This window comes from Parasteatoda tepidariorum, chromosome 8 (assembly GCF_043381705.1).
Source record: "Parasteatoda tepidariorum isolate YZ-2023 chromosome 8, CAS_Ptep_4.0, whole genome shotgun sequence".
Classification (NCBI taxonomy): domain Eukaryota; kingdom Metazoa; phylum Arthropoda; class Arachnida; order Araneae; family Theridiidae; genus Parasteatoda; species Parasteatoda tepidariorum.
In genome coordinates, this window is record NC_092211.1 from 13711205 (window position 1) to 13736219 (window position 25015).

A 25015-nucleotide genomic window follows, 5' to 3' on the forward strand; every position below is an offset into this window, starting at 1 on the left:
AATTAAACAATCATTCTTTTTGTTTAAAAAAAAATTCCAGGAATCTGTTGTGCCAGCTGTAATTATATTCTGAGTTACAAACATCTTATATTTTTCCATGTGAAATTGTTTCCTTTTATTAACTTTGCACCCCTACTGAAGATGCGACATCCATATCTCTTCTGATTGATACTGTTTATTTTCGTTGTAATGTTTGTTTGTATTTAGTTCATTTCTAAGTAACGCTGTTTTCTGAATTTCATATTTAATATTCTACCTATTTGTAAAAACTCTAATTTGAAAATTGTGAATATGTTTGCTTATGTGATTGAACTGTTGCCCGCACTTCGAACTTTCGGAGTGTTCAGGGATGCCCCTTTCGGGGGCGGGGCTGGGTTAACCTAATTATTAGTAGTCGCAAGCTCATAAAATATGGTCGACTGTTCAACGACGGTTATAAAAAAATTTTAATTATTATTTTGCTATACTCAAATAAAAGAGACAAATAACCGTAAATGCAATAGTATTCGAACTGTTAACAGTGAGAAAAACCGTTTATTAACTGTTTCCCCCTAATATGATTAAACTGCAAGAGTTTAATTGCACCTACTAGATCTAATGAAGCTACTTAGTTCTTCTCAGATGGGTAAACATTATGGCTGAAAAGAGTAGTCTGTTTATCACATAGCCGACAAAACGGGTGATCGATACCCAGCGTTTTTTCCACAATATTTCGTCCACTCCCTTCACATGAAGAGTTTCCAGAGTCCTGCACTTCCAAATATGAGACCCTGGGCTCATACTCTCTTACTATACTCTCATTCTCGAATGCATGGCAGCACCACAAAGCAGCTAAACTATATTCAGTGTGCATTGAAATGTCTTTTTTACGATTAGGAAACCATGCAAGTTGCATATGATTAAAAAAGTGCATAGTTTTGCATTAATGTTTTTTTCCCCTTACTAGTGGTAAACGGTTTCAAAACCGTAAAGTTAAAAAATTTTTTTACCGTAAATATTACGGTTAATTGGATGGATAGACTGTTGCAATAATTTTACCATAATTTCAGAATGAAAATTATAACAGTGTAGTATCACTGAACAGTAAGCGCAAAAATGACTGAATAAGTATATAAGTATTCTCAAAAATATGAAGCAATGATAAAATATTATAATTAACACGCCATTCGTCTCGAAAAATAGTGAAGCACGTGTCTAGACTATTCGAAATCGTCCGAGGAATAGGATTTTTAAGGTCGAAAATGTCTAGAGTCTATGGAAAATTCACGAATAGGGGGAGAGATAAGCAATCGGGCAACCTGCAAAAGATAAGTGATCTTCTATGAGCGTGTTGTATGCACTATATTGCTTGCATACATCACGCCGTGCAGTACGTAGCCTCTATAGTCAGACTTTAGCTCGTTGCCAAACGCTACCCAAAATGAGGGTGCCAAGCGCGTATCAGTAAACGGACCATACAACGCGCATTTTACTTCTGGAATTTTGGTAGCCGTAGAGCAATCTTGTTATTAACTTGTTATAATAATTCAATATTTATTTTATTCGTTATTGCATATCAAATGAGAAGAAAAGTTTTTATAACATAAAATGAAATAAAATGAAAAAAAATATGACTTACTCTCTGATTTTCACTGTTCAAAGTGTTTCTCTAAAATCGTTGTGTTTTTAGAATCTTTTTTATACTCTTAAGAATGATAATATAAAATCTATTTTATGATATATAGAATAATGTTTTATGGTGCATTATTTTTTTCAATGTCCATGCTATAGTTTTTATGAAATATTGAGACTATTTTAACGTACATTTTTGACGTGACAGCTCTCATAGTTCATTTTTTTTCGGATCTAATTTTTATTGTATAATTAAAGATTCTTTTTTTACAAACTAAAAAATAAATGAATAAAGCTTCAAACTATTGGCCAATTAATGGGATAAAATGATTCAAATAATTACAGTTTAGAACAATTACTTGCGCAGAAACCATGACTGTTGTTATTTATTGCAGGTGGTACATTAAATTTAGAACTCAAGACAGATTTTTTTATATTCATGACAAGTACAATTTCTTATCAAATACATTGAAGAAGAAATATATTTTCTAGAATCCTATACATTAAAAAGATTTTATGAGTGTGCTTCGTACAATTCCATAACCTATAACCATTTCTTTCTGTAGAGATCAATATTTGCCAAAGTATGTGTCGAGTGCTTGAACCAATTTTAGTCACCAATTAAACAATCATTCGAAAAATATAGTCCGTGTGAGAGGGGCGCGTGATAAAAGACTTTTTGCATTTTTTATTTTTATTTTTATATCAACGGATTATAATTGTGTCGTATTGCAATTTATATTCCTTATTATTTTTTCTTCATTTATTTAAAAGGACACAACAGTGATTTTTGAAGTTTGCAGCTCTAATGAATCTAAAATGAGTTTCAATTGGTATTTTATTTTCCATTCTTAAATAATTATTCATTATGTAATGTAAATGCATGATGTAAAGTACTTTGAAAGCTATCTGAGACCATGTGCTTCTTATATTTAGTTAATTGTTTCAATCGGGATTCATTAAATCCAAATAATATAAAATCTAACTTGGTTTGAAATAAAGTGAAAATATATATATTGTTTTATATACTAAACAGCCTTCGACAGTTCTCTCGGTTAAGAGCATGCGATCTTACCTCGAACTAGCTCGTCTATACCACTTGCTTTTGCTCTTATTCCACTTGTCTCCTCCAAATTAGCTGCTTTTGTGCTCTCAGGTTAACGAGTACCGATACCGAGTTTTACTTCGGTGATCTACTGGGATTCGTGACTTACAATCAGAGGAATATCATAAACAAGCGTTTAAAATTTCAAGCTTATGATTGCTCACTCAATGAATACTTCAGTTTTCAGTATTTTTCTTTTTTGTCAGCATGAAAAAGAAATTTTATATTTTTAACTAAATTCAGACACACCTATTAATATTTTGTACAGTAAGAATTTTTATACATTGTAGATAGGTAACTAATCATTCTAATCGACTGAATAAAAAAGATATAAACAATATTTTGCCACCCTCGAAATTATTCCAGGGTAAATATTTTTCTTAAAATTATTTTAAATATGAGCAAAAAATTTCAGATATATGCTGAAAGCCAAACGCGTGATAGCGGGTTAAATTTAAATGCAATTTCAATAATGCGGGATTTAAATTATGTGAAAATGTTACGACTATAACTTAGTCTTCATTTTGTATGCCCTATTTCAGAAATTTGTGCATCTTAAAATGTGCAAAACAGAAAAATTTAAAATTAATTTATTTCTTTTTATTTACTTTATATTAAAAATATTTAAAGCAATTACTATTTAAATATTCATACATAAGTTGTGAAAACAAGTATAAAGCTTCGTAAATGATTTTATGTTAAGATATGCAGCAGTATATAGGAAATCATACTGGCAGAACTTAGAAATATCAAAAATTTTCTTTTTATCTCAAATCAAATAGTGAGAAATATATATATCTAAATATATATATCAAGTATAATTATCAAATTATTTTTTTTAATAAATTTTAATTTATCAAGAAAATTAAATTAGCAAGTAAATTTAATGAGCAAATAAATTTAATTGTCAAATAAATTTAATTTTTTTGTGCAGTTGTCTTTAGGATAAATATATATCACGCAGTGAAAGATTTTTATAGCACAGAAATAACAGTTCCATTTTGAAAGCACTTTATGAATTATTCTCTAATAAAAAAACTTCTAAAAAATAGAATTCCTAAAAAAAACATTTTAGGTAAAGACAAAATCTCAAGAGTATAAAAAATAATATCATTTTATCAAATCAACCAAGCCGTGACATCATGTTAATAGTTGCGCCAATGCATCATTCGTAAGTCATTTTATTAAAGGCATATCTGCTGTTTAAATATAAAACTCAATTAATTCAATTGGAAATTTCAGTTTATTTCTTTTTTATCATTATATAAAGTTAATACGATCGAATCTGAAATCACATTTAGATTAAAGGTAAGTTCCGCCCTTTTTTTTCTTTTGTCTTTAATGATTTGTTACCTGGTTTCAGTGTAAAACGTTTAAACTATCGTTCTTGACATTCTAATTCCAAAGATCATTGAAAAGAATTAATGCTTTATTTTATTAACTGCTTTCCTTACGAATTTTCTTGAAAAAAATGCAAGAAAATCGAGATATTTCTTTATTTCATTAATAAATACAAGGAATAAGTAATTCCACATTGGCTTCCAAAAATTTCTACATTGCTGTCATTGTTTTTGTAGACCAATTAAAGTTTAGTAACATTCAATGATTATCACTATGAGTAATATTCACAATATTGTTATATTAAATGCATCAATGTGTCTTATCTGTAACAGTAACTTTTTTAAATTAGAACTTTATGTTATTTTACTTGTTGGCGATCTTGGCCTCAAGGCACCAATAACTGATAAGTACTGATTTTCTTTTTTAGATTTTTTAGATTTATAAATTATGATACATTTATTCAAAGTATATTGATATAAAGTTTAAGAACTTAAAATTAGTTATCAAAAGAAGATGTGAACGATAGCTATAAAATGTTTTAGTATCCCAATTTAATAAATTTAAAGGCTTTGAAATTTAAACGCCTTTTAGATGAATAAGAATAATTATATTTATGTCAAACATTACCAATTACGAGGAAAAATAATATTTTTTACAATTTTTGATAACTTATGTCAGTTTGCATATTTGTTTATACCAGTTTCACTTCTGCACTTCAACTATGTGCTAAGGAGGCTTGCAGTATATTTAACTTTCAGATTTTTAGTATTTTTGTCTGTTTCTATTTTTTCATATTTTGTAAACATGTTATTTCCATGGTAGCTAATGTTTTCTTCATAGAAATTTCATATTTTCGATAGTGTGCTCGAATCACATTATGCCAGAAAAAGGTGATTGAGAATTTACTTGAGAATTTGCTTGCTGCAGAATAAAAAACGATTCAAATCGGTGCTCCCGTTCTCGAGCTATTAGCAAACTTACTTCCGGACAGACTTTTTCTTTTACATGTTTAGACAAAAAAGAAATAAAATCCCCACAAAAAGTTTTCTCACTATACATAGTGCCCCAAACTTTGATAGCAATACTTTCATATGTGGTTCACCAAATGTTACGGAAGAAATTATTTCTATAACAAAAATATCTTTCGTTTGAACTAAAACAGACTTTATTTTTAATTTATGAATCATAATATTTATTTTATCATTCCTATTGTGATTTTTTTACCCATCATACTATAATTTTTATGTTCCTTTACTTTTCATTTTAGCAAAATTATTAATTATTTTAATTACATTATAATTGCAAATCATATTTATTACTATTTATTCTAACAATCTTAATATTATAATTCTAAAAACATATTTATTTGAGCCTGAAAACAACTGTGCCAATTTGTATAGAACTTTATTTGTATTGTATTAGACAATTACAATTTATGTTTGTATTGTATTATACTTATATAATAAATAACATATTCGGCAATACAGCCATTACTTATTTTCATAAATCTAATTACTATTAATTTTACCAATCATACTATCATTGAATATTTTTTATCCAACATCATTTATCCAACATCCGCTGTTACGTCGACGTCTACTGTCAACAATTAGCCCTACAAAATGACGAGATATGACAAAAGCATGGCTTAAGAATAAGTTTGCATAGAGAAAGTGACCAGTAAAAAAGTTCGAAACAATATGGCAGTTTTTGAGGTGGTCACCAACCATATGAATTCGATGGCACATGCGGTAATCAGCTGAATCATTTACTTCCGTAAGATGTAAACGATTATCATTAAGTCTGGCAATCTTGTTATTAGTTATTCAAACGATTTTAGAGTTACATATTTAATCAATCATATTACTATTTTTTTAACAATAGTATTATTATTCAGTTCATCCATCTGATTAAATTTTATCAATTCTATTATTTTTTATTTTATCAATAGTATTATTATTCATTTCATCAATTGTATTATTATTTATTTCATCAATTCAATTAGTATTTGTTCAATCATTTCTAATACTGTTTTTGCATCAATCGTAGTCAGTCCCTCAATGAACTGATCGTAAGACACGAACACCGAAGTCAAGCATTATTGATTGCGGTCAGTGTACGGGTTGTTTACCACTTTGATCTGGCTGCGAAGGGAAAAATGGTATGCGGTATCGATCCTATGTTCTGTCATTGAGTGTTCGACTTCGCGTGCAGGTCTTCGGGCTACCGAGAGCCCTCCCCTTCGCAGAGAATCAAAATTGTTACGACATGCCTTCGGATTTTCCTCAGGGAAGTTTTCCACACCATCGCCAATAGCCCATTGTGCTGCTCTAGAGCTAAGTAAAAAAAAAACAAAAAAAAAACAGTATTTAGCAATTCTATTATAATTAATTTCAGCAATCATAACATTATTTATTTTAACAGCAATATTTTTATTTATTATTTCTTTTATCATTCTACTTAATCAACTTACTTACTATTTATTCTTTAGTTGTTTTATTGCTTATTCACTTTTAAATGTTTGTTGTTGCTAACAGCTTCATTAGTGCACATTTTTGCAGGCAATTACTGTGGTATTTAGAACGAAAAAATGAAGACAATGCTTCAATACATATTGTTCTTGATTCTACCACTTTTCCCTTTTGTGATAGCCTATGGCACTGGAAAGATCCCTCCAATGTTTCCAAGTTCAACTCGGCCACCACCACCACCATCTGATTTCGTAAGTACCATTTACCACGAATCATTTACAATTGCCATTTACCAGTGCCATATACTATTAATTTTTCTCGTAGCTTGTAGTTTTTTATAGCTCTAACTTTTGTCGTCGCACGCTTATTAATAACATTTTGAAGGTGTAATTTTTTTTATTTTAATTCATTAACATTTTAAATAACACTTTGAGAATCATCAGCCAAAAAGCTGTAACTAAGAGTCTTTTAATTGAAATTTTGTTTCGTGGCACTTATAACGCTTTAAGGAAATGCAATCAGCAAATGATATGTAATTATGCTCCCAACTTCCTTTTAAAATGCAACTTATCTCATTGTTACACACTGATTTCATTTGCTTAGAACTTGTTAAATTATTAAGAGTAATTTATATTCATGGCTTTCTAATATCACAGCTTTTGGAATAAATTTTAGCGATCGTATGGAAAAATTTCTAAAACGAGCATACACTAGATTGGCTCTTATTTTTTTAAATTTTTAAAAGGTTTGCTTTTATCCGTTAAAAAAACGAATAAAATTAAGAAAACCAATAAGTTTTACTTACTGCACATAAGCAGCAAGGAAATAGAACTCATAAAATAAGTTCAAAAGAAGGGAAAACATTTAAAAATTTCAGAATAATAAAAAAAATAAAGAAAAAAAAAAATAAAAATCCGAAAAAATGGGGGGGGGGGGGATATNAATATGAAAAGAAGGGGGAGATATGATCTTTTTATCAGCTCACACGATTATATCCGCAAAAAGGAGTGCTTTATAATATTGCATAAACATAGCCAAAACAAAATATAGGTTTGCTTTTACTCCTTAGTCTTGTGGTGCTGCGGTCTGATTTGCTAAGTCCGAACTACGAATCTCTGACGTTGGACTACGTCGCTTGCAGCCGATAATTGACGTAAACCTCATACCTGAATGGAGATATGCGTGAAGGGCGAAATCAGCAAAACACGCACAGTATGTTTTGGATATAACTTGGCCGCCTCCCCACAGCTTGCTCTCTCTCCCCGTCGCTTCTAGCTAGCAGTTCGGCATGTTCTCGCCGGTTACCTTTTCGCAGTTTTTTTCTATGCTGCTTCAATGTTAAAGTGGTTAAGTTTCATATATGTTAGAATGTTTTAGTTAAATTTACAAGTTTCCTAAATGTTAATAAAGATAGTTATTTATTTAAACTTAGTGTTATTTACGAAGAAACCCATAATCTATTCTAGGGAACATTTTCATGTGGAAGTCTTTTCTAGAGTTAGATTTCTTTTTAGAGTTTAAGTGGGGACTCTAACAAAGGTACCAAACAACCCACAGTCTTTCTCCAAAAAGAAAAAGAAAAAATTTCTTTAAAATATTATGTCGATCTGGCAAATGCGAGATGCACTTTCAAATGGTGCAATATCTGCCTTTGCAATTAGATTTCTAATCTAATTCATAATATCTTTTAATAAAAAATTATTCAAATTCAAACAATTCAAATTATCTAAGATGGAAGCAAAATCGAAAACAAAAGTTACTGTAAAAATTTAGAAACATCGTTTTCTTCTAATAGGCAGTGCGAGAAAAATTTATGTTCAGAATTGCTATATGTTAAATATTTTTCTTAAAACCATGAAAGTTTAAAATACTATTTTTTTTAAAATTAGATTTCTCAAGAGCTATACACGCGCTCAAATTTAGAGTTTTGCCATGCTATACTACACTCTTTAAAATAATGTAAAAAATTGTATAACTTAGAATTCAAAATTTCTTTGACCACTATTAAAAAAATAGTCGTAAATATTTGCTAATAGTTACTTTTTGCATGAAATTATCTTTGGGGAAACGAATTTCCTAATTGTAGAAAACAAAAAAATTTCAATTCACTTAAAAAGTTCTTGGGATATGGCGAAATACGTGGAAAATGAAATTAACATTAAGGGTTGCAAGCTTTGGAAGGCACTCCTGACCAAACTATTGAGACAATATTTCCAAGATTGAGACTACCCTCTATATACTGTAGGTCATCAAGCAGAATCAGTCAAAATAAATGTAGTTTATGCTGAGATAATACATTTTTGCGTCAGATTTCGGCGTCAGATTTTTGCGTCAGACTTTAAAATTAAACTCTGATTAAATAGCATAATTGAGGTCACTCTCTCAAACCATTAAAATTCAGTCTTAATACGCGAAGATCCGGTCAAAGGATCAAAAGTTATTCAGGGTGGTCAGTTTTCTTTTGACCACTCTTCATATTTTTTGAAAGTTAAATAAATTTTCACTGCCCTAGATAAAAATATTTTTTTAAAAATAATTTCAGATTGATATTATACGCATTCCTGGCTATTCAACTCACCAATGAATATGAAAAGAAGGGGATGCTGACGCAAATGCGCATCAATACTGCAGCAACAAGTTTCCACTTTCTATTTCTTAAGTGATGTTATCGTAATATAATGTATTTTTGAACATAATGAAATTCTAAAGTTTTTTGTGAGCGATTGGTATTAGTGTGCTGAGTTGCCTGACAACGAAAAACTATCAAATGTAATTTCATAGTATATCTCCACCCGCATATGTGAACCTGTTATACCATTTTCAAATTTTTGTTCAGAATTATCATTAGCGATATATTAAATTTTCACCGGTTTAACATCAGATAATCGTTGCAGTCAAATGCCGATAATTTTAATATTTGTTTGAAAGTGATAAAAAAAACACTGAAAATGGTAATACTATCAATGTTTTAAATTATTTATTGCAAGCAACAATGATCGTGCTGATTAGGTTATCCGTTGAAACATCAAGAGTATGTTTATTCTGCGATAAAAGTAAATGATAAAAGCATGATAATATAGCACACTTACACTATTAAGGAACTGAAAAACATCATAAGCAAGTAAATGAGTATTTGCGTTTAAAAGTAGAATTAGTTTTTACATTTTCTTGACACGGTTAATTGTTAATTAATGCATCGTTAGTCAAGGGAAAAATATTCCCATTAATGCTCATATATTTTAAGGTTAAAGTTTCTTTAATTTTTTTCTGCTTGGTCTTGATGCATAAGCCAATATTCATAAAATTTGCAATTTTTGATGAAATGACAAGTTGGCTCAGTTAAAATTGTAGTGTTTTTGCCAGTTACACATTTTGGACAACCTTAGATTTTTGATAATTCATAATTTGAAAATTTTTTTCTAGCAGTTTTATCATTTCTCATAGATTACAGTTTTGAACTCAAATATACTTAAATGTTGAGCCAATATTTTGATGATTTTTGCTTCAAAATCCCATTTTGGATTGTATTGTAAAATTGCATAATTATTTAACATGAATTACAGAAAATCTATGTGATGATCTAAAAATAAATTTTCCAGTCAAATTTTTTTATTCATTTGAATGTCTACTTAGTACATGTGTGAAAAATTGAATACAGTTGTTGATTCGAGTTGTGAGTTAAAGCTGTGATATTTTTCCCTTTTGAAGTAGATGTTTTGTTTTAAATTTAGATCATCACACAACCTCAATTATTTTCTACGTCAATAATATTGTGTAAGTTGAATTTCTATAATTTTTTTTTAGGTAAACAACTGTTCACTTTTATGACAATTCGCATTGGTACACTTCAAAGAAATATAAACATGTGTTATTGAATGTTTTATTCAGCATGTTATTTTCAATAAAATATGTACTTTTAACACAAGAATATTTTTTGTTAACAGTCGTAAAATAATGTTCTCATTTTTAAGTTAGATATTAAAATACAAAAATATATACACATATAATCAGTGAAACCGTTGTTTTGAAACTGAAATCATGTTTGAAATTAAGCAAACTTGAAACTTCCTTAAATTAGAGAAAAAAATCTATTTCCAGTGGGTTTCATCACACGTTGGTATCGAAGGTGGTGAGCAGGTGAGCTAGTAGACTTTTTAACGAAAGCCTGCAAAACATGAAAACGCATCTGTTACATCAGATACACTAAGAAGATACGTTTTTGACAAATTTAATGAAATGAATATCAACGCTATACCTATTATGTCAAAAGGTTAAACCTTGGAGGGCATACAAAATTGTCGGAAATTATGTAACCATAGACCCCCAAGACAGCAAATTTTAGAGAACAAAGTTGTCTGAAGCTGCCCGTCAGAAAATTTGTTCAAAATACGAGTATTCTCTACTAGGATATGATAGCCGGCCAGTGGCTGAGCGGTTAGCGAACCTGACTGCGAAGTCAATGATTGCGGGTTCGTTCGAATTACGCTCAAGGCATGGATGTTTCTTTCTGTATTGTCCTGCGAAGTGTGCTCTCTTAAAATGAAAGAGTTATTTTCCCCACTCAAAAAAGTATATTTTTAACTCAACTTGAGTGAAGCACATTCTTATTTAAGCGAAATTCTTACCTTGCGTTTACTCAAACTTGAGTAGTATTTATTAAGCAATATTTGAGTGCTTTTAGCTCAAACTTGAGTGATTTATTTATTATTTAATTGCGTGCGAAATATAAGCTGAAATTTCTATCGCTTTATTTTAAAAAGCAAACAATAATAAATCTAACTAAAATTGTTATGTTCTGTGATCTAAATAGATTATGTCTTCGTTTTTATTTTACGTTTAATTTTTTTTTAATATGTCATTTAATATTTTGAACTAAGAAGAATTAAAACAACTTTTAGTTCACAGCGGTATTTCTGAAGAAGATGCTATTTTACTTTTTAGTATGTAGATATACCTTGTTGCTTTTAGTTTGAAAATACTTTTATTTTGAATGTGTTATATACACATTCCATTTAAATTAGCTATTTTTCAGCGTTTTTTAATAAAATACTATTCATTTAAATTATTTGTCAAAAAAATTTATTAAAATTGAAAGTGTTAAATGTGGATGATCATGGAATATTAAAAAAAATCTGATTCCATGCTAGAATCTTTGTCAAAGCATGTGGGAATATATTATATCTGATAAGAGTTCTAGAATTTGTTCAGATTTCATAATAAAGTTTTAACATTTTATTTTAATATAATAAATTTATATCCATATTTTAGTTTTTTTGATGTATAATTTTGGTACAAAACATTTCTGGATAATTAATTTCATATCATTCTATACTTCTTTTATAAAAGATATTTACGAAATTATTGTTCATGCAGACTATAATTGCTGTTATTTAAATTGTTGCAGTAATTTGCAGAAAAACTGCAGTTACTTTGCATTGTTGTAAAATTAAAAGAGTTTGATGTCTTCAATCTTCCTTTCCTGGCTGGTATATTAAATTTTTATAATATTTTTTCTTTTTTTTCTTTTTGATTAATTTCTTACAATTTGGTAAAAATTCAAAACATATATATTGATAACGGAAATAACATACACTATCTATATTCATAATAGTTAAAATTCATAAAATACATACTTAATTTAATTGAAAATGTCGTTTTTATTAATTTTTATTATTTATTTCTTGTTGACTTGAGAAAACTATGCTTGAGCAAAGTTTATGGTAAAAACAATATTGAAGTAAAGTCAAGTAGTTAATGTTAATTAGTTAATTTTTTTATTCGAATTCATACTAAGCTAGGATTATTCCAGAGCAAAAATTATACTTATTTTTTTCTAATCAAAGCAAATATATAGTTTAGATTTTAAACAAATTTATATCAAAAGAGTTTGCAAAATTGAGTTTGAAAAAGGGTATTTAATCCAGATTTTTTAGCTTCAAACGTCTTTTTCAAAAATTTATTAATTTCACTTAGTTTTGGAAATTTCTCTTAAAAAAATTTAGGCAATTTAAAACAATATATCTTTTTTATTGCTTGAAAATAAAGCTTTATAAATTAAACGAATAAACTTGTTCGAAAAAAAATAACTCATATTATTTTCAATTGAACCTAAATGATCATAATATTTATAAAACTGCTTACTTTAAAAATTCGTTCAGAGCTCCTTACTTTTAAAAATTAAACTTAAAAGAAAAAGGACAAAACATAAGAGAAGGAAAAAAAAAAACTCAAATCTACAGTGGTTAGTAATTTTTCCTAAAAAAAAAAAACTGTTAAGTAATAATTCATTTAATTGTTGTTTTACCGTATACAATCAAAACTATTGGATAACCATAAAATGCTGCATTCAAACTGTTAACTCTGAAAAAATTGTTTAACTGTGTTTTCACCATATTTGATTTAACAAATAAAGGCTTTATCCTCGCCAACAAGACCCAGCTCATGAAAGTAATTAGTTCTTTGTAGCCGTCTTAAAACAGGACTAGAGCTGAGAGGGTTAATCGGTGAATCTCACAACAGACGGGAAGCGAGTTCGAATCACAGTGTCGATATGCTCACAGCGAAATCTTTCACAAGTACTTTACTATCTAATTCGATATTTAAATTCCCCAAAAGTTATAATAAAAAAATTCCTGTCTGAGGCCTTCCACTAAAAAGGAAATTTTTTAAACAAAAACTATAGTATTTTCTATTGCTTACGATAGATGGCACCACTAAATACAATCATTTTGTATATTAATAATAAAAATTTTGACTGCAATTTACAAACTGAAATACTGAAAATCACTCAAACGCGATTTAAAATCACTCTAGTTTGAGTGAAAACGATCCACTCAGGTAATACTGAAAATCACTTAAGCTCGAGTGAAAATAACTCAAGTATGAGTGAAATTTTTTTCACTCAAATTGAGCTATTTCCATATAACTCTTTCACTTGAGTGATTTTAACGCAAGATGAGAAGGCCGGTTTTTTCTAGATGAAAGAGTTAAATAGCACTCAAGTTGAGTTATTTTCACTCGTTCATTTTAAGAGAGTGAAGTGACTCCACCTACGAATGGGTATCTGTAGCAGTGTATGGGTTATTTTACACGTCTCCGTGACTGAGGTTCACATGTGCCTATCGGGTAACGTTAAACCTCAACACTTCTGGCATCTTTCAGAGAAAATCAAGAATTGTGTGTCAGCCGTTAAAAAAATTAATAAATGCTCAATTTGCGTAGAAGACACTACGCTTTCAGGTTATTTTTTGCAGACTAGAAGGAAGCTCTCGGAATAACGGGGAGAATATCTTATTATTCTTCCTTCCTCAATGGCACGATAGCCCCGGGTGGGCCCTGGCCTTCTCAATCAACTTCCTCCAGGCCTGCCTCCGCCTGGCAGTTGTCTTCCAGTTTGAGACTCTTAAGACTGAAAAGTCTCTTTCCACGCAGTCGGCCCATCATCATTATAATGGGAATAAATAACAACATTCAACTCTCGACAAAATATAATTAAAATCAACCCCTCTTTTGACTATTTATTGTTACTTTTCATATTTTATTTGTTGTTCGCTTTTAATTGTTTGTTTTTCATCCTGCTTCTTTTAGGCTAGCGATCGTTATAATTATGAATTAATATCCGAATAGAGAAATATGTTTCACACAATTACGGATATTAATGGGTATCACAAGTGATTGCTTAATGACGAAATTTTGAAATAAGGAAAATTCTAAGGCGAATTTTCTGGAAAAACTTTTGTCTTTTAAAATGTTTCTTTTGTAAAAAAAGTGTTTTCTTTTTTAAGTTCAAAAAACCTCAAATAATTCAAGAAATATAGAAATAATATCAGAAAAATAATGCTAAATAAATATTGAATTTTACTTTGTGCTGTAATGGATTTGTTTCAACGTTTGGTTTTCGTTTAAACATTTTAAATTTTCGTTAATAAAAATATTTAATTCAAATTTATATTATTTTTTGCACCTTCATTCTGCAAGCTTTACAGTTTTTTTTCTTTCGTTGAAATTTATATATATATAGGGGAGTGTCGGGTACCCCCGCCCACTGTCTATTTCATATGTACAGAATGTTTTTTCAACTCAATGGGCCATCGGACATCAATTCTTATATATAAAAAAGGATTATTTTCAAAGTTTCAAGCATTTATGCAGCTGGAAACATGGTAAACAATAGTTCTGAAAATATGTTGAATACAGTAGTCATGAAATTAAGAAAAATTGGTTGAATGTTTCGATTAAACTTCATTTTAAAACTAAACAAATAATTTTTTCTATACATACAGCATTAAAGTATGTAGTCTTAAGTTTAATTTGCACAAAGAAAGAAGTTTATATGTGAAAAATTGTTCGAGAAATTACAAATTTACAAAAAATTGGATTTCGGGTAGCCCCGCTCACATGAATGTCGGGTATCACCGCCCAATTTTATTTCGTCGATAAATGTACGGTTGCAAAGATTATTATTTTATTGCCTCAAATTTGAATGTTATATGCATTTTTAACAGCAAATATATGTTTTAATATTATATGAAACATAAATTTATATATTTAAAAATGCAAATTAAATAGTTTTAAAATGTAATTGATATATCCAAATTAAATTTAATATCAAGAAATCATAAGTATTATGATGAGCTATTCGCATACTTATTTATTTTCACTTATTTGCGATCGAATCAGACTAAAAAAGCATTTGAATGCAATCAAAATACAAAGTGAATTTGTAATTTTTCTAAAATTGTTTTGGTGGTATTTGTATTTCTCTTCTCGCCAATTTCACAATACCGGTATGATATTTATTTTAACTGTTTATTTAATATAATATTCTTAACATTATTATTTGAAGAATAATTTTTATTTTAGTTTTTTTTTCGAAAATGCCCAAATTCAAGAAAAAATTTACTAATCGGGAAAATGGAGTAGTGAGCAAATGTTAACAGCTACTAAATTGGTTTTAAATAATTTTGTGATAAAAATGATAAATGAGGTTTATCTATTGTCAATATATTGGTCATTTTCATTTACGCCTGAAAAAACAGTCAAAAAACATAATTTTTGCAACTGGGCGGGGCTACCCGACACGTTTTGAAAAGAGCTGAAAAACATGTTTTTTTAAATTTCTATTTTTTTAAGTTAAACTATTCTTTTTTTGGTTTATTCTTTTCGCATTATTTAATTAGATGATAAAACAATAGAAAGATAAAAAAATATTGATTATTACTCAATATTATACAGAAATATAAGCAATACTCCTTAAAAAGGGCGGGGCTACCCGACTGTCCCCTATATATTAAACATTATCGTATTAAAGAAAATATCTAAAAAAACAATTTATAATGCGCGTCGTTCTTCGTTAATCTACCTGCTGTGCAAGCCCTTCTCTCAAAAATGTTGTGCGCCCTTAATATAAAACACAATAAAAGTCAATCGATCAAATCAAACGTCATTAGCAAAATGTTCAAAACTTTAAGTTACCTAGTTAAAAATCAAAAGCAGATACTTACGGCCTATTACTCCATCCTCATCCCCGGAGTTGTATCTTGGAACGCATTTATAATAACTGGCTTCGGGGGGCCGCTATATCCAACAACCATTGCAAATAAAGCAATGGTAAGCAACACAAAAAGTATGGCTCTAATCATAATTATCTTCTTTTGGCCTTCTTTTTATTACTGCTGGAAAATTTATCTGTTAAAATGAAAAAGAGTATATATCTGATTAAATCCATGACAAGTGTATCAGAAGAAAAAGCCAAGAGTTTATATCGGACGCTGGTTTTCTTTATAATTAGTTTTTTTCCTTAAATTTTGCTGTTTTGACTTATTTGCCCTTTTGCAATTGTCATTAAAGCTCTATCATCACTTTTCAGTAAGTATAATACTATTTTTTTAAAGTGATTTTTGCGATTTTATAAAAAAATATTTTTGACTATTAACATTTTGTTGACCTTACTATTAACATTTTGTTGTTTTGTTTACTTAAAAACTGTGTCTTGTCAATTGCTATTATTTATAATTGAATATGGAAGTAAAATATAACATTCTAAATGTCGGTTTCATGTCCAAGCGATGTTGGCCAAAGACGATTTAACTCGTCAACAATGTATTAAAATCAGTTCATCTTTAATCCCATGTTTAATTCCATGAAAATAGCATAAAATATAAATATAAAGACATGCCACGGTTTTGTGTAAACTTCTGAGATCTAATTTTTGTTAATATTTAAAAATTTATTCCAATGTCTGAACCCATAAAAATTTGCAAAAATTGAGAATCATTAATTGATTTCGACAATTTTTAACTACGTGAAAAAATCTAGCCGAATCGGTGATATTAAATTCTAGCCTTTCTTCGAAGTGTAATGCACTTAAACTGTGATTTCTTTTTATTCCTTAGAAAAAACCACCACACTTACCCCAGCAATCGGGATAACTGTGGAGTCGATTGATCAGGTAACTTTATTTATCAGAGTCTTAGACTTTACTTAAAGAGGAAGAAATTAAAATTTACGTAAACCTATTCTCTTACCCAATTTTCTTCAAACCTATACTACCATCTAGTAATTATTAACTAATGAAGAAAACATGAAAGATTTTCTGGAAATTTAAAAGTAGTGAAAGTAACCCAAGGTGACGATACATTTCAATACAAATTTATTCAATAATTAGTAAATTAAATAATAAAATAATATTTAAATAATAAAATAATAATTAAATATTACATTTATTTCTTTTTAGTTCGAATTTTCTTCATACAAACTATTTTAAGAAGTTGTTATATGAATTTTTTAATTTAAGTTATTAGTACTGGCGGTGTGAAAAAACACACATAATTTAAAAATAATCAGTTTATTTAAAGTGTAATTCAAGCCATGGAAAGAACCGTTTGATAAATTAAAATTTTTTTTCAATATTATTTTTAATTTTTGGGGGACGATTTAGTAGCAGCCATTTCGTTAAATTTATGCGTTGTTGCACATTAGACATGAAAAAATGAAAATATCTAATATAAAATTGACTTACTCAAATAAAATTGATTTACTTACTCTGCTTGGATTTCCTATTCTGTAAGAGTTTTGTCAATCCTTGTTGCCCTGTTTTTATACTCTTAGCAACGACAAAATAAAATATTTTTTTATGATATAGATATTAATGTTTTATAGTATATTGCTTATAGTAGATATTGCAATGAAAGTTTTATTAAATATTGGCGCTATTTTAATATACTTTTTTTATGCTATAACTCATACTTCAGACTTTTTTTAGAAACATTTTTCATTACCTAATTAGATGAACTTCGCTGAAATAAAATATTTTATTTTTTACTAAAGAAAAGACAAATAATAGTTTCAGTTATTGGCCAATAAATGTCATAGAAAGTTTTAATCAACTGCATTTTATAGCGTAAGTGTATTTGCGTAGATAACTTAACCACAGTTATTTGCTGAAGAATGTATACCGCATTTTGAAATCTCTATTGGTGGAGATTGATTATTTCTCAAAATAACCTTAATTATTACAAATATATTTTATTATTAAATTTGGTTGGAATTCATTTTGGTAGAGAATTAAATTGCGCCATCGCTTAAGAGCCGATCCAAATTTGAGTTCACGACTATGAATGCTCAACTCTGTAGCAATCAATATTCAACCCAATCCAGAAGACAAGGGTATTCTTCGACTTGCTGGATTCGAACTCCCGTTCTCAAGAACGACACCAATCTCCAATTGTCACAGGTGCCCACAGGGTAATGTTAAACAGCAACATTTTCAGCTACTTCCAGAGTATATGAACAAGAGTTTAGTGCCTGCCGTTAAAAAAAAATTAAATAAGCTGGCATACGCTCCATTTGCCTAGAAGCTTTCAAGCCATTTTTTATTTCAGAATAGAAAGAAACTCTCACAAGGGAAACTAGGGAAGTGTGACTCGCCAATTTTGAAATAAACTAGTGGGATGCATGCCTTACGAGGAATAATTTAAGGGGGCAACATTCGTTTCGGCCCATAGAAGGTCCTGTGAGAGATAAAAAATAATTCAATATATAGAAAAATCGGTATTTTATCACTTCAATGCGGATTACACCGAAATCACGGTAAAAAAAAAACTTTTTAAATTTTTTTTGTTCATGAGGAATTTTATTTTAGTTGATTTAATTTTTTTTTTTTTTTGAAAATAGATAGAAGATCAATTTTTTAATGAATTTAATAAATTAAAATCAATCTTTTGTGATGGCAATCTTTTGTAATTGTTTGGCTGTAATCTTTTAAAATGAACTTAATCAATTAAGAACAATAAAAGAAAACAATTTACGCATAAATCTAAGTCAAGCCTTTTTCTGTATTATGAAGATAAAACTATTTGTGAGATACTTTTACTATTTTCACGGGCTTTAAAATTTTTTTATACGCATTCACATTAAAGTGGGAATTCTTCATATAATTCTCTGGGTTTCACGCACAAATATATCTTTATTCGATTTTAATTCATTAAGTTTTAATATCATCCGATATGGATCAGTTGACACTTATAGTGTATTGCCTTAAAATACTATTAATTTAAAAAGAAGGACCATTCTGTCGTAAGAGGTTGATTAATTTGATTCATTTTAGCTTATTACAAGATACTTGAAAAATGAATTTTAATTGCATGACTATCAAAAATTTTATTAAAAACAACTAGAAGTAAGTTCTATCCAAAAAACATTCAATGCTATTTAATTTTCATCTTATTCAATGCTATTTTATATGATTTTTTAAGATACCATGCTATATTGTACCCTGCATCAATTCTGTTATTTTAATATTTTTATCTAAAACATTATTTGCTCTCGTTTTATCTAAAACATAATTTAAGTCTAAAACATAATTTGCTCTCATAAAAATTATATTTGCGCGTAAAAATATAAATGTTAAATTGCATTATTTTTATAACCATTATTTAACAGCAGACCCAAATTTGTGTTTACGATTATAAATTTGCAACTCTGTAGCAATCAATTTTCAACCCAATTCTGACGACATGGGTACTCCTAGAGGAATTAATTTGCTATGGGTTTTGTGGTCTTCACAGATTTAACATACACCAGTCTCTGTTCTTTCAAACCCTGGTATTCTTCGACTAGCTGGATTCGAACTCCCGTTCTCAAGAACGAGTCCACTCTCCAATTCATTCTGGTGTTTTTATTTATTTATTTATTCCCCACCCTTTACTTTGAACCGAATGAGACCAAGCGCAATACGCGAGTCAACATGATTCACCTTTAATGACACCATGAAAAATTTGCCCCTCAAAAAGTATTTTTTGCTTAAAAAGTATTTGATTTGGTTAATTTTATTAACAATTTTAACATTGTTGCTTAGGTAAATGGGGGTTTGACTTTGGTTAATTCCGAGACACTAAGACAAATTATAGGGGTTTTAATCAGAATTTTTTTTCTTCGTAATTCAATAGTCCGTATATTCTGTATAGTTCGTTTTTCTCGGTCTATTGTCCAGTTTTATATAGTCCTATGACGTCTTTAGTCTTCAAAGCTACCTGCAAGCGCTTAAATAGCAGCTGCATATTTGCATTGCATTTTTACAAATAATTTGCTTAATACGTTATGACGTAAGTTTCCTCTAAATTAAACTGTTTTCATTGAAAGAAGATACATTACTATCAACTAGGAGGCTTCGCTCCCCGCTCGCTGGCGCTCGCCAACCCCCGGAACCGCTTTCGCAGTTCATTTCGGATTGCTTCGCAATCCGATCCTCGCTTTGCTCGCGCATTGGATACGTTCTTAACGTCTAGCTTTTGTATACTTTTTTGAACACTGAAGTTCCGAAAACTTTAAATGTAGAAAATTCTAAACCTGTGCATTTCAATATTAATTTGAAATTGCAAACAGTTCACATAATTTTCTTAATCACACTATTCTAAATTTCAGTTGTTGAGAAAAGTAACTTCTGTAACTTTTGTTTTAAAGTCTTTCCCACCAGAGGGCTGAAACCATGTGTTGTAAAACAATATGAAATAGTACTGAACGCCGGATGTAAAGCATCGGCTTCGATGAAGATAATTTTGTGAAAATTTTTTTGATAATTCGGTGAGAATTCACCCGATTAGACATATGATATGCTCACTACGTGCTCTTGCGCGCCGAAGCCTATCAATTAAAAATGAAAACTGCTGCCAACGCGAGAAAAGAAATATCATCGGTTTTATTGATACATACATATTAGCGTTTTATATAACATAGATAACATTTGTATCTTTAGTGCAGAAAAAAAGCTTATTAATGCTAAAATATTTAAGTTTTAAGTTTCTTTCATTTAATTTTTCTTTGCGTGGTTATAATGCATAAGCCGTTATTGTTGAAATTTGTAACTTTTGATGACAAGTTGAATCAATTAAAATTACAGTATTTTTTCCAGTTACACTTTTTGGACAAGCATTGAGTTTTGATAATTCGTAATCGGAACTTTTTTTCAACAAATTTGTCATTTAAGGATTCAATTTGGAACTCAAATATATACTTAAATGATGAGTCAATCTTTTGAGGATTTTTGTTTCAACAACCCTTGTTGAGTCGTAGTGTTAAAATGCATAAATATTTAACATGTATTAAAGAAAATCTATATGATGCTCTAAAATAAATTTTCTAGTCAAACATTTTTATTTATTTGAATGTCTACTTGAATGAGGGAAAAATTGAAGGCAGTTGTTGATTCAAGTTATGAGTTAAAGCTATGATATTTTTCCCATTTAAAGTAGATGTTTCGTTTTAAATTTTAATCATCACAACCTCAATTATTTTCTACATCAGTAATATTGATATGTGTCAAATTGATAAAGATATAATTTTTTCTTTGAATTTTTAAAAATTTGTTTATTTTTCAGTTATAAAAATTTTCACTTTCATGCCAATTTGCATTGGTACGCATCAAAGACATATAAACATGTCTTATTCAATGTTTCATTTAGTATGTTCTTTTCAATACAATATGTTCTCTTAACACAAGAAATATTTTTGTTGACAGTCTAAAACAGATTATTAAATAATTGTACTCATTTTTAAGTCAGATATTAGAATACAAAATATTGCAAAACAAAGCTCAATAAATTTTTGATACAAATTTCATACACAAAGTTTGTCACTTTGGATTTCTTAAAACCGGTAAGAAATTTCTTTTTACATGTCACAGAATGTATAATTTTTATTCAACGTTGAAGTAAGGAGTATTAAAATGTCTATTTTTAACCATTCTGAACTAAATTTCAATATGGATAAATATTTTTCTGTAATTCTGAAAATTATTGAACATTAAGAAAATTTCTCGTGGAAAATATTCGACTAAATTCCTGATTTTTAAAATTCTGGATCACCGGGACAAACTGGATGTTCGCAACAGTGAGGGTATGTTCCTTCTCCGGTTCCTCTTCTGCATTTAGAATCTTTCGGAAGTGCAAAGTCAGGACATCTGAAATTATTTTCAAAAAAATAAAATAGTAATTAATAAAAATGATTTATTAAATACTTTTTCATGTAAAGAAACTGAAGTGTTGATTCCTATAACATTTTATTTTATTTTATTTTATGACCGCCGTTGAACAGTCGACCCAATTTTTGGGTTTACGACTACAAATGTTCAACGCCGTAGCCTTGTAATTTTGAACCAATCCAGAAGACAAGGAAACTTCTGTATCGGTACCCCCAGAGGTATTGATTCCTATAACATTTAAAGCGAATCAACTGTTACCTTTAATTGCTTTATAAAAATGACAAATAAAAAATTTTAATTTTTTAGTTTTGTAGTAGAAATTTCGCTAATTCCAAAAAGTAATTTCTGATTTGTTTCAGAAACAGATTACATGAAAGATGTAGCTAACATAGAAATATGTCTCTTAGAACAATTTTTAACTCATAAATTCGAGAGTAAAAAAATTTTGCCAAAAAAAAAAAAAAATGAATAAATATGATTTATTTAGCTTTTTTTTTTATATTTATTTTCAATTATTCCACAAATTTTAAACTTTAGTCTTCTTTTGAAGATAATAGCATATTTTTTAAACGATATTTTTCTTCTAATTTTGGTCATGAAAAAAAAAAAAAAAAAAAAAAAAAAAAAAAAAAAAAAAAAAAAAAAAAACATCCTCTGAGCTCAAATAATAAGGTATTTACCACAACATAAACTATGTGTAAGGTTGCTTTAATCGAATTTCTTTCCTTTCTCACGATTTTTTTTTTTTTTATTGTGAGTAAAGTTTCAAGCAACGAAGGTTAATCGAATTTTATATTTGCATAGTCACTTTGTAATGGTATACATACAGAAAAAAAAACATCGTAAAATGCTATATTTTGGAAATAAAATTTTAAAAAAATTTTGCCCTCTTAAGGCGTTATTAACAAAAATTTATTATTTGAAATAAAAAGTGAAAATTGGAAAAAATAAAAAGTGAAAATTGGTTGAAAGTGCAATGACAAAAATAAATTATTTAAATTATTATATTCTACATAAAAAATGAAAAAAGTGAAAATTGGTAGATTGCGCAACACTGTCTCCTAGATCAATATCATAACTTATAATATAGTGAAACGTTTTTTTTTTCTTCATGAGACTGATCAATACTCATAATTTTAAGGGACAAAGGACAATTTTAAGGGAGAATTACAATTTCAAAAGACTTAAAAACTTTGATATTTAAATGCACTTACCCAGAAAGAAACAACATTCCCGCATTGCACGTTTGTTCCATGCAGGGATCTTTTGTTTGAAATGTTTCTCCATGTTTATGTTCACCGCAGTCAGCTGAAATGTAATACAAATTTAGAGAATATAGATTAAGAGAATTTTTAAAATTAAGATAATCTTTATTATCTATATTATGTCGATGTTGCTAGGAACTAGGATTCAAGAGAAACATATTTAAAAAATAATTTTCTTCCCATCTTTAGCACTAGGTATTTTTATTTTTGAAAATTGAACTGCAGACAATTTTTCTTTTTGGTTATTTAAAAGATTTTGCTTATTTACTGCCTTGATTGGGGAATTAAAGTAGGGGTTTGTCTCACGTTCTGCAATAATTATTTATTTATGATTTATTATGTGAGGTAAGTTCAAGGAATATTGAAATGGGATGACGTCAGTGAATTTATAGTTTGAAGACTATCCGAAACCATATGCTTACTTCTTTATACTTACGCTTTTGAAATATGTTTCTGTAGGGTTTGAATGAAAGCAATTTCAGTTTTTAGTGGGAAACAAAATTCAAAATTTTTTCTTATGCAAAAAATTTGCTTTTTACTGTCAAATATCTTTGATTCTGTTCGATGTCCTTTCATCATATTTTTTGGGAATTTCATGATCCCAGACTCATAGAACTTCTGGCCTTACCAGCAAAAAACTCAACCAAAACTCAATATGGGAGGAAAAAAAACGTTTTCCACCACGGAATGTGAGGCACACACACCCTAGAAACACATACGAAATTATTGAAGCTTGGTTGAAATGTGTAGTCGCATCCTTTATATTGTCCTTACAATGCATCATCGGATTAATTATTTCGAAGTTCACAGAATTTTTTAAATTCTAAGACCGACCTCAAACAGCACTTGGTTGAGCTCTTTGATGATAATGTTCGCAAATCCTGATTACGAATTATGAAGTTGCAAGAGTAGCAAAAGTTTATTTTTTGTGCAAAGGGAAATTAAGTTCTTTTCACATTAAAAGACTTGAAATTACTTTCTTGCTAACAGAGCATTAGTCTAAATAATATTAAATCAGTGGTAATAATATAAATGAAAAAAATATATATTTAATAAATTGCAATTACTCGGGTAAATTGCTTGATATTGTAAATTTTGACAATCCTAAGATGGGTGCAAGCTATAGTATCATATCAAAATATAGTAAGCATGGTTTATCCTTATTTTGATAAGTTAATGTGCTAAACTCGTGTTTTGTTTAATTTCATAGCTGTTTTATGCAATTTAAATCGGGCTTTGAGGAGGCCATTTCAGTTTCTGAACACCAACTTCGTAAAACTGTGGCTGTGCAACTCTAGATATGTGTTATCCAACAGTTATTCAGCTGAAAGAGATCTAGGATTCTCTTGAAAGATTGTTGAGATGTCAAGGCTCATGCTTCGAAACACTGGAAGCGTATAAGCAGACCCTACCAGGGATTGGAAGCTTGGCGATTGCAGTTGGAATTGGCGATGATAACACGTAAATGTGGTGAGAAAACAAAATTACATTAACCTAAACCACAATTCGATATTTTTTCCTCCTCGAGACTATATATATAGCTATGATGCATAAAATAAAGTAAATAAATTAATAAACGCTTCTGCGTTTTTCGTTAAAATTTCGTTTTTTCAAAATAAGTTATTCGTCCTATTTCTTTTAGAAATTAATCGGAATTATCGTTTTTTTTTCCAAGAATATATATATATATATATATATATATAGATAAATCGCTGTAGTTTATGTTATTAATGATTTCAAGAAG

The 25015-nt window shown here is 29.0% G+C and overlaps 1 protein-coding gene and 1 long non-coding RNA gene across 2 annotated transcripts in view; one reads left to right on the forward strand and one right to left on the reverse strand.

The window, feature by feature from the left end:
- The first annotated feature begins 3885 nt into the window (after positions 1–3885).
- On the forward strand, positions 3886–11997 carry LOC139426228 (uncharacterized). The gene is made up of 3 exons (XR_011637454.1): positions 3886–4024; positions 6619–6779; positions 9071–11997. It is a non-coding gene; the product is annotated as an uncharacterized lncRNA (long non-coding RNA).
- The window catches only part of LOC107442581 (uncharacterized), a 19167-nt gene continuing 4546 nt past the window's right edge, over positions 10395–25015 (reverse strand). The window contains exons 3-6 of the mRNA XM_016056181.4: positions 23221–23314; positions 17572–21985; positions 16032–16215; positions 10395–10693 (exon numbers count right to left, since the gene is read on the reverse strand). Coding sequence (XP_015911667.1) covers positions 21874–21985; positions 23221–23314 — 206 coding nt within the window. The 3' untranslated portion in view covers positions 10395–10693; positions 16032–16215; positions 17572–21873. The remainder of the gene's footprint in view (positions 10694–16031; positions 16216–17571; positions 21986–23220; positions 23315–25015) is intronic.